Genomic DNA, 11,676 nt, shown 5'->3' with positions numbered 1-11,676 from the left:
AAAAGGTCACTGTGATTTATATAACACAGGCAGTTCCAATGTGAGCACCAACACGAGATATTGTTTTAAACACAGATACCCTGCAGCAGTTTATTTACACAACTAGCAACGCTGGGAGAGCTGAAATGGAGACCCCCCCCACACACACACACACACACACACACACACAAATACACACACCCAAACACATGCACTGCCCCCTCCACACACACACAAATACACACACCCAAACACATGCACTGCCCCCCCCCCCCACACACACAAATACACACACCCAAACACATGCACTGCCCCCTCCACACACACACAAATACACACACCCAAACACACACACAAATACACACACCCAAACACATGCACTGCCCCCCCACACCCCCACACACACAAATACACACACCCAAACACATGCACTGCCCCCCCCCCCACACACAAATACACACACCCAAACACATGCACTGCCCCCTCCACACACACACAAATACACACACCCAAACACACACACAAATACACACACCCAAACACATGCACTGCCCCCCCACACACACAAATACACACACCCAAACACATGCACTGACCCCCCCCCACATCTCATGCCCCCGTGTGTCCTTTAGAACACATGATGCGGGGGGGGGGGCTAAGTTGCTCTGACAGGCAGATAGCACAGATAGCACTAGCGCTTACGGAGGCAGATAGCACAGATAGCACTAGCGCTTACGGAGGCAGATAGCACTAGCGCTTACGGAGGCAGATAGCACAGATAGCACTAGCGCTTACGGAGGCAGATAGCACTAGCGCTTACGGAGGCAGATAGCACAGATAGCACTAGCGCTTACGGAGGCAGATAGCACAGATAGCACTAGCGCTTACGGAGGCAGATAGCGCAGATAGCACTAGCGCTTACGGAGGCAGATAGCACTAGCGCTTACGGAGGCAGATAGCACAGATAGCACTAGCGCTTACGGAGACAGATAGCACAGATAGCACTAGCGCTTACGGAGACAGATAGCGCTAGCGATTACGGAGGCAGATAGCGCTAGCGCTTACGGAGGCAGATAGCACTAGCGTTTACGGAGGCAGATAGCACTAGCGCTTACGGAGGCAGATAGCACTAGCGCTTATGGAGGCAGATAGCACAGATAGCACTAGCGCTTACGGAGGCAGATAGCACAGATAGCACTAGCGCTTACGGAGGCAGATAGCACAGATAGCACTAGCGCTTACGGAGGCAGATAGCGCTAGCGATTACGGAGGCAGATAGCGCTTGCGCTTACGGAGGCAGATAGCACAGATAGCACTAGCGCTTACGGAGGCAGATAGCACAGATAGCACTAGCGCTTACGGAGGCAGATAGCACTAGCGCTTACGGATGCCCGCAGCCTCTCGCCACAGGCACTGACATACTTCCATTGTTTACGCTCACTGCCGACTGGAGCCAAGGAGCTGCGCTTACTTACTCACTTAACAAGGCCCAGATGAAGATTCATGCGAGAGACTGCTAAAATGAATAAGACTAATGAGTCTGGATAGCTGTGTGCTTTGGGGATGGGGTGGGGAGTGGGGGTTACAGAATAAGTGAAGTGCCACGCTCTGAAGTCCGTAATGAATGGTCAAGTGCACATTCGTGGGGATGGGGGGGGGGGGGGGGGGGGCTAAGTTGCTCTGACAGGCAGATAGCACAGATAGCACTAGCGCTTACGGAGGCAGATAGCACAGATAGCACTAGCGCTTACGGAGGCAGATAGCACTAGCGCTTACGGAGGCAGATAGCGCAGATAGCACTAGCGCTTACGGAGGCAGATAGCACTAGCGCTTACGGAGGCAGATAGCGCAGATAGCACTAGCGCTTACGGAGGCAGATAGCACTAGCGCTTACGGAGGCAGATAGCACTAGCGCTTATGGAGGCAGATAGCACAGATAGCACTAGCGCTTACGGAGGCAGATAGCACAGATAGCACTAGCGCTTACGGAGGCAGATAGCACTAGCGCTTACGGAGGCAGATAGCACTAGCGCAGGGGTCTCCAACCTTTTTGGGAATGAGGGCTACCTGAAGACCCGAAATCATATGGAGGGCTACTCATTTGAAACAAACATACAGTCATCCCTTTTTTGCGAGGGTAGTCCTCCTAAATAATAGGCCTATGAGATTTGTACTTTTAAATGATCAATATTGTGTAGGCCTATGCAACACTACCAACATTTTTGTTCAGTTTGTTCATTCAAAGTTTGCATGGGGAATCTAATCTATTTTATTATAACAAAAAAAAAAACAATCGTTTTGTGCAATTAATAATTTGGGTTAAAATTTGTACCCAATTTATACCCACCCACCATTATGAATTCAGGGGTTGTTTAAGTTCTGATTTCAGTGGACAATTCAGTTTTAACATTTCAATAGTAATCGCCCACACCACCCTAACATATGAAAACTCCTTTTAAAGTTATTGCACACCTGAAATCTCTCCATGATCTGACAAAAAAGGTAATGCACAGTCCTGCTCAGTCATGCATGCAACATTTTCAGCGCTATTATACGGCAGTAGCCTATGGAGGAGAAAAGGCCTGTGAGCTAAAGCAATTGTTTTTCAGTTCTTGAACAATCATGCAAGAACCGTATTTGACGAACATGGAATGGCCACAGAACTTTTGCAAAGATATGCTTCCATTGGCTACACCAGACGAGCTAGTTTTTCCCCCTTTACTGTCTATGCGTGCGAGCAGCGTGTATGCGCTCCGCTTCTGTTGTTGTTTAAAGACTGAATGGGAAACGGATTTGGAGCCAAAGGCTAAAATTTAACGCAGCTACAATTTGTAAGATATCACCAATATCAATTTAATGTTACAGATGTATGGCTACATACATTCTTAAAATGGTTCTGGTCTAGACTTAAATATCGATTGAAAACTTCACAATAGAGCATGTTTTTAGAGCGTGATCTGCAGGCGACCTGTTGGCTATTTTTAGAAGGTGCGCTGGGGGCGCCTCATAGCCGTCCCGCGGGCTACCTGGTGCCCGCGGGCACCGTGTTGGAGACCACTGCACTAGCGCTTATGGAGGCAGATAGCACAGATAGCACTAGCGCTTACGGAGGCAGATAGCACAGATAGCACTAGCGCTTACAGAGGCAGATAGCACAGATAGCACTAGCGCTTACGGAGGCAGATAGCACTAGCGCTTACGGAGGCAGATAGCACTAGCGCCTACGGAGGCAGATAGCACAGATAGCACTAGCGCTTACGGAGGCAGATAGCGCTTGCGCTTACGGAGGCAGATTGCGCAGATAGCGCTAGCGATTACGGAGGCAGATAGCGCTAGCGATTACGGAGGCAGATAGCACAGATAGCACTAGCGATTACGGAGGCAGATAGCACTAGCGCTTACGGAGGCAGATAGCACTAGCGCTTACGGAGGCAGATAGCACAGATAGCACTAGCGCTTACGGAGGCAGATAGCACAGATAGCACTAGCGCTTACGGAGGCAGATAGCGCAGATAGCACTAGCGCTTACGGAGGCAGATAGCACTAGCGCTTACGGAGGCAGATAGCACAGATAGCACTAGCGCTTACGGAGACAGATAGCACAGATAGCACTAGCGCTTACGGAGACAGATAGCGCTAGCGATTACGGAGGCAGATAGCGCTAGCGCTTACGGAGGCAGATAGCACTAGCGTTTACGGAGGCAGATAGCACTAGCGCTTACGGAGGCAGATAGCACTAGCGCTTATGGAGGCAGATAGCACAGATAGCACTAGCGCTTACGGAGGCAGATAGCACAGATAGCACTAGTGCTTACGGAGGCAGATAGCACAGATAGCACTAGCGCTTACGGAGGCAGATAGCACAGATAGCACTAGCGCTTACGGAGGCAGATAGCACAGATAGCACTAGCGCTTACGGAGGCAGATAGCGCTAGCGCTTACGGAGGCAGATAGCACTAGCGCTTACGGATGCCCGCAGCCTCTCGCCACAGGCACTGACATACTTCCATTGTTTACGCTCACTGCCGACTGGAGCCAAGGAGCTGCGCTTACTTACTCACTTAACAAGGCCCAGATGAAGATTCATGCGAGAGACTGCTAAATTGAATAAGACTAATGAGTCTGGATAGCTGTGTGCTTTGGGGATGGGGTGGGGAGTGGGGGTTACAGAATAAGTGAAGTGCCACGCTCTGAAGTCCGTAATGAATGGTCAAGTGCACATTCGTGGGGATGGGGGGGGGGGGGGGGGCTAAGTTGCTCTGACAGGCAGATAGCACAGATAGCACTAGCGCTTACGGAGGCAGATAGCACAGATAGCACTAGCGCTTACGGAGGCAGATAGCGCTAGCGATTACGGAGGCAGATAGCACTAGCGCTTATGGAGGCAGATAGCACAGATAGCACTAGCGCTTACGGAGGCAGATAGCACAGATAGCACTAGCGCTTACGGAGGCAGATAGCGCTTGCGCTTACGGAGGCAGATTGCGCAGATAGCGCTAGCGATTACGGAGGCAGATAGCGCTAGCGATTACGGAGGCAGATAGCACAGATAGCACTAGCGATTACGGAGGCAGATAGCACTAGCGCTTACGGAGGCAGATAGCGCTTGCGCTTACGGAGGCAGATAGCACAGATAGCACTAGCGCTTACGGAGGCAGATAGCACAGATAGCACTAGCGCTTACGGAGGCAGATAGCGCTTGCGCTTACGGAGGCAGATTGCGCAGATAGCGCTAGCGATTACGGAGGCAGATAGCGCTAGCGATTACGGAGGCAGATAGCACAGATAGCACTAGCGATTACGGAGGCAGATAGCACTAGCGCTTACGGAGGCAGATAGCGCTTGCGCTTACGGAGGCAGATAGCACTAGCGCTTACGGAGGCAGATAGCACAGATAGCACTAGCGCTTACGGAGGCAGATAGCACAGATAGCACTAGCGCTTACGGAGGCAGATAGCACTAGCGCTTACGGAGGCAGATAGCACAGATAGCACTAGCGCTTACGGAGGCAGATAGCACTAGCGCTTACGGAGGCAGATAGCACTAGCGCTTATGGAGGCAGATAGCACAGATAGCACTAGCGCTTACGGAGGCAGATAGCACAGATAGCCTAGCGCTTACAGAGGCAGATAGCACAGATAGCACTAGCGCTTACAGAGGCAGATAGCACAGATAGCACTAGCGCTTACGGAGGCAGATAGCACTAGCGCTTACGGAGGCAGATAGCACTAGCGCCTACGGAGGCAGATAGCACAGATAGCACTAGCGCTTACGGAGGCAGATAGCGCTTGCGCTTACGGAGGCAGATTGCCAGATAGCGCTAGCGATTACGGAGGCAGATAGCGCTAGCGATTACGGAGGCAGATAGCACAGATAGCACTAGCGATTACGGAGGCAGATAGCACAGATAGCACTAGCGATTACGGAGGCAGATAGCACTAGCGATTACGGAGGCAGATAGCGCTAGCGATTACGGAGGCAGATAGCACAGATAGCACTAGCGATTACGGAGGCAGATAGCGCTAGCGATTACGGAGGCAGATAGCGCTAGCGATTACGGAGGCAGATAGCACAGATAGCACTAGCGCTTACGGAGGCAGATAGCACAGATAGCACTAGCGCTTACGGAGGCAGATAGCGCTAGGGCTTACGGAGGCAGATAGCGCTAGCGCTTACGGAGGCAGATAGCACTAGCGCTTACGGATGCCCGCAGCCTCTCGCCACAGGCACTGACATACTTCCATTGTTTACGCTCACTGCCGACTGGAGCCAAGGAGCTGCGCTTACTTACTCACTTAACAAGGCCCAGATGAAGATTCATGCGAGAGACTGCTAAATTGAATAAGACTAATGAGTAGTCTGGATAGCTGTGTGCTTTGGGGATGGGGTGGGGAGTGGGGGTTACAGAATAAGTGAAGTGCCACGCTCTGAAGTCCGTAATGAATGGTCAAGTGCACATTCGTGGGGATGGGGGGGGGGGGGGGGGCTAAGTTGCTCTGACAGGCAGATAGCACAGATAGCACTAGCGCTTACGGAGGCAGATAGCACAGATAGCACTAGCGCTTACGGAGGCAGATAGCGCTAGCGATTACGGAGGCAGATAGCACTAGCGCTTATGGAGGCAGATAGCACAGATAGCACTAGCGCTTACGGAGGCAGATAGCACAGATAGCACTAGCGCTTACGGAGGCAGATAGCGCTTGCGCGCTTACGGAGGCAGATTGCGCAGATAGCGCTAGCGATTACGGAGGCAGATAGCGCTAGCGATTACGGAGGCAGATAGCACAGATAGCACTAGCGATTACGGAGGCAGATAGCACTAGCGCTTACGGAGGCAGATAGCGCTTGCGCTTACGGAGGCAGATAGCACAGATAGCACTAGCGCTTACGGAGGCAGATAGCACAGATAGCACTAGCGCTTACGGAGGCAGATAGCGCTTGCGCTTACGGAGGCAGATTGCGCAGATAGCGCTAGCGATTACGGAGGCAGAGCGCTAGCGATTACGGAGGCAGATAGCACAGATAGCACTAGCGATTACGGAGGCAGATAGCACTAGCGCTTACGGAGGCAGATAGCGCTTGCGCTTACGGAGGCAGATAGCACTAGCGCTTACGGAGGCAGATAGCACAGATAGCACTAGCGCTTACGGAGGCAGATAGCACAGATAGCACTAGCGCTTACGGAGGCAGATAGCACTAGCGCTTACGGAGGCAGATAGCACAGATAGCACTAGCGCTTACGGAGGCAGATAGCACTAGCGCTTACGGAGGCAGATAGCACTAGCGCTTATGGAGGCAGATAGCACAGATAGCACTAGCGCTTACGGAGGCAGATAGCACAGATAGCACTAGCGCTTACAGAGGCAGATAGCACAGATAGCACTAGCGCTTACAGAGGCAGATAGCACAGATAGCACTAGCGCTTACGGAGGCAGATAGCACTAGCGCTTACGGAGGCAGATAGCACTAGCGCCTACGGAGGCAGATAGCACAGATAGCACTAGCGCTTACGGAGGCAGATAGCGCTTGCGCTTACGGAGGCAGATTGCGCAGATAGCGCTAGCGATTACGGAGGCAGATAGCGCTAGCGATTACGGAGGCAGATAGCACAGATAGCACTAGCGATTACGGAGGCAGATAGCACAGATAGCACTAGCGATTACGGAGGCAGATAGCACTAGCGATTACGGAGGCAGATAGCGCTAGCGATTACGGAGGCAGATAGCACAGATAGCACTAGCGATTACGGAGGCAGATAGCGCTAGCGATTACGGAGGCAGATAGCGCTAGCGATTACGGAGGCAGATAGCACAGATAGCACTAGCGCTTACGGAGGCAGATAGCACTAGCGATTACGGAGGCAGATAGCACAGATAGCACTAGCGCTTACGGAGGCAGATAGCGCTAGCGCTTACGGAGGCAGATAGCACTAGCGATTACGGAGGCAGATAGCACAGATAGCACTAGCGCTTACGGAGGCAGATAGCACTAGCGATTACGGAGGCAGATAGCACAGATAGCACTAGCGCTTACGGAGGCAGATAGCGCTAGCGCTTACGGAGGCAGATAGCACAGATAGCACTAGCGCTTACGGAGGCAGATAGCACTAGCGATTACGGAGGCAGATAGCACAGATAGCACTAGCGCTTACGGAGGCAGATAGCGCTAGCGCTTACGGAGGCAGATAGCACTAGCGATTACGGAGGCAGATAGCACAGATAGCACTAGCGCTTACGGAGGCAGATAGCACTAGCGATTACGGAGGCAGATAGCACAGATAGCACTAGCGCTTACGGAGGCAGATAGCGCTAGCGCTTACGGAGGCAGATAGCACAGATAGCACTAGCGCTTACGGAGGCAGATAGCACTAGCGATTACGGAGGCAGATAGCACAGATAGCACTAGCGCTTACGGAGGCAGATAGCGCTAGCGCTTACGGAGGCAGATAGCACTAGCGCTTACGGATGCCCGCAGCCTCTCGCCACAGGCACTGACATACTTCCATTGTTTACGCTCACTGCCGACTGGAGCCAAGGAGCTGCGCTTACTTACTCACTTAACAAGGCCCAGATGAAGATTCATGCGAGAGACTGCTAAATTGAATAAGACTAATGAGTCTGGATAGCTGTGTGCTTTGGGGATGGGGTGGGGAGTGGGGGTTACAGAATAAGTGAAGTGCCACGCTCTGAAGTCCGTAATGAATGGTCAAGTGCACATTTGAGATCGCACTGATCAAAGGCTGTGGAGAGAGGCTCGTGTGTGAATGTAAATATGCCTCCTTGTGGTGCCTTTGATGTTAAATGAAGGCTGTGTGTGTGTGTGGGGGGGGGGGTATATTTTGACTCACAAAAGACACCAGACTTCTGAACCCATGTCTAGCCAATCCTCAGATGAAAAGAAACCAGAGCTGCATATTAGATCCAAATGGCCAGCCCTCCTCAGACACACGTCTTGCTTTACGAGCTGCCCAAGGTCCTCGGAGAGGCGAGATGGCTGACCACAGATGAATCTCTGTTTGTTTGTCCATCATTCATCCGCTGTTTACAAGCGCACCGCTACTTCCTGGCCCAGCGTAGGTTGTCATGTCCTTGAAGCATTAATCATGAATGACTCTCGTTTGCCTGAGGGCAGCCATGAATATGAAGTCGTCCACTGCAGGTACTCACAGACCGCCCCGTGAAACCCCCCCCCCCCCCCCCCCCCCCATTAAACTGGTTTGTCTGACTGCATTTCTTCTTTGAGTGATGAACATTAAAATTTAAAGAGAGCACTTGTGCTAGCTACACTTGCAGTAGATGTTGACGATTAGCAGTCATGCATTTTGCATGCAGAACTTTGGAGTGATTGACCATTTTGGATTTTGTGTAAAGTGTAAAAAACACCAGTGAGAGCTCATGCGTGTGCTTGAGCTAAGACTTACAGTATGTCAAACATCTGACGTTATGAATATGACTAGTCAAGCCAAATACATAAACTGTATCTACACACATTATATAGAAGAGTTTTATAATGAATTACTTACCACCAATATATAGAGATGAAACTGCAAAGAAAACAGATTTCATTAGTCATGAATTTATGTGTACTAGTTAGTATGTTAATATGTTAGTATTGTTAGTATTAAAGTTAGGCATTTCACTGGCATTATGGATGTGACAAAAAGTCAATTTTCCGTGTGGAATTGCCCATTACTAAAGGCAGAGCCAGTATAGCAGGGGTGGGCAAACTTTTTGGCTCAAGGGCCACATTGGGTTTTGAAAATTGGCCGGCGGGCCCCCCCCCCCGACAATTATATCCTATAATTTAGTATGAAAAGTATTTGCTTTAAAATATGAATTGCTTAAAAATACTGCTAATTTTATGCTGTTTGACAAATGTATAAATTGTGCACTGTCGCTTTAAGACAGTCGCTTTAATTCACGTTTATTTCTCAATTATCTTCTGCCTGCTCCGTTATGGCTAGTGCGGATCCGGCCCGCGGGCTGCAGTTTGCCCACCCCTGCAGTATAGTATACTTATACTATACTATACTTATACTATATGCTTCTGTGTAGGGCATTACTAAAGTATAGTTATACTATACTTATAATATATGTAGGGCATTACTAAAGTATACTTATACTATACTATACGTATACTATATACTTCTGTGTATACTTATACTATACTATACTTATACTATATGCTTCTGTGTAGGGCATTACAAAAGGCAATAGTATACTTATACTATACTATACTTATACTATATACTTTTGTGTAGGGCATTACTAAAGGCAATAGTATACTTATACTATACTATACTTATACTATATACTTCTGTGTAAGGCATTACTAAAGGCAGAGCTTGTATAGTATACTTATACTATACTATACTTATACTATATGCTTCTGTGTAGGGCATTACTAAAGGCAGAGCCTGACATTTTCATACATTAATAATGCTGACAGTCATGATTGATTTCTCCACATATCGCATGTAATATGAGGGGCTTGAAGTAGATGTTTCCTGCCTCTATTGTACACCATACCCACTATAAAGAAGAGGTCAAAGTCCAAAATAGTCTGAAATAAGTAAGCAGTCTGCTGAATGTCTTCTCTGCTTCTTCCACAGCATTTGGTTGTTCTGAAACTTCTACTGCATTGCTGCCCATCAACACAGATGCCAAAGTGAACGGTCCACCCTCAAGCACTGACCCATTTAAATACATACACGATATACCGTATGGACACCAGTCCACGTTCACATTGACCAGCACGTATAGTACTACAGCTCTCTCTCTCTCTCTCTCTCTCTCTCTCTATATATATATATATATATATATATATAACGTATATTATACAAACAGCTCTCCCTTCTATCCACAAATCAAGCTTCTAATGTTATGACCTCTGAACAGAAGTCATCAGTCCACGATCTGAATAGACATTGTGCCTCAGCAGAGCTTTCCCCTGAATGGGCAAGGGTGCTCTAATCTACGGGAGATAGTGGTAATACTCTCTGGGCTTGGACAGATCTCTTCCAGAGATGTCCTTTATCTGCCTCCTTTAGTTGCCCGTCCTCCGGCGGCTGTCCCGCGAGTGGAAGCTCTCTCCGGGAGAGGATATGAAATTGGCTTTGATAATCGGGGTGCGTTGGCTGCTTTATAGACTAACAGAGAGACTCAGAGCGGGAGAAAGAGAGTTATTCCAATCTTGATGCAATTAAGTCTGACTGTGACACCGCGACCAACCGCTGTGATAAGAGAGCAAAGGGGACGGGGACGAGCGCTGAGTCATACTCACACGAGGAGGCCAGCGTCAGGGAGAACGCGGCCAGGAGCAGGATGAGGAGCTGCATGCTGGTCTCTCAGGAACCTCCAGGAGACGTGGACACAACGAAGTCAGAGTGACATGGGCAGGTGGCTGCTGTCCCTGGGACAAGAGAAGAGAAAAGAGGGGAGGCTCAGTAAGTCACCTAATGATGAAGTTTAAAACATGCCTCAACAGAGCGGTCATCATGGGAGAGACCACCAGACAACAGAAAGTCTGCTTTCAACCAGCCTTTGTGATTTGAACATCTGCCCTCTTTAATGCATTAACTCTGTTCAACTCATTACCTGTATCCTGACAGTTTCACTATTTTCCTCCGATAACTTTCCCTACATTTAGACTGCTGTGTGTATGTGTTTAGGCAATCTGCCATGTTTTAATTCATCTTTGAATATGTCCACTCAACACAAGATCATAGATGTAAGATTTGATTTGTTAGACTCTGTGTTACAATCCCAATCAGCGCTGCTATTAGTGGGGATGTATAATATGTTGTTAAATGTTTTTATTTATTTTTTTAAATGTTATGCAGACAACACAGAGGCGGAGAGGGAGGGAGTATCTCACATTTGTGTCAGTCTGACATGTCGTCCACACATCATGCCCTACGGGCGCCAGGGTGGCAGGGGAATCTCCCACGTTGGCGTCAAGTGACTGACAAGCCATCATGTCTGCTGGGTGCGGAACAAGACGCAATAACTGGCCCAGAAGGGCAGCCAGACTAAGAGGCCCATCAGCAGACCGCTGAGGGATGAACCCAATGTGACAAGGAACAGCTGTCTCATAAGACACTTGGACGTAGCCCTAGTCCACATGGGTGACAAAGCAGAGGCCACCTGCTGTGACCACAAATGACTGGTGGCTGGGCCCATTCAGGCCGACACAGGA

General features: G+C 49.4%; 1 protein-coding gene across 1 annotated transcript in view; it reads right to left on the bottom strand.

The window, feature by feature from the left end:
* Positions 1 to 11,676, bottom strand: part of cntn1a (contactin 1a) — a 95,462-nt gene that overhangs the window by 50,703 nt on the left and 33,083 nt on the right. Inside the window, exon 2 of the mRNA XM_076302432.1 lies at positions 10,762 to 10,890. Within this exon, the coding sequence (XP_076158547.1) occupies positions 10,762 to 10,816 (55 nt within the window). The 5' untranslated portion in view covers positions 10,817 to 10,890. The remainder of the gene's footprint in view (positions 1 to 10,761; positions 10,891 to 11,676) is intronic.

This window comes from Alosa pseudoharengus, unplaced genomic scaffold (assembly GCF_046254945.1).
Source record: "Alosa pseudoharengus isolate Yale_2024_CS ecotype anadromous, Long Island Sound unplaced genomic scaffold, YU_APseudo_1.1 YU_APseudo_1.1_scf_10, whole genome shotgun sequence".
Classification (NCBI taxonomy): Eukaryota; Metazoa; Chordata; class Actinopteri; order Clupeiformes; family Clupeidae; genus Alosa; species Alosa pseudoharengus.
The sequence above is the reverse complement of the archived record's forward strand: the minus strand, read 5'-3'. Positions and strand labels throughout refer to the sequence as shown.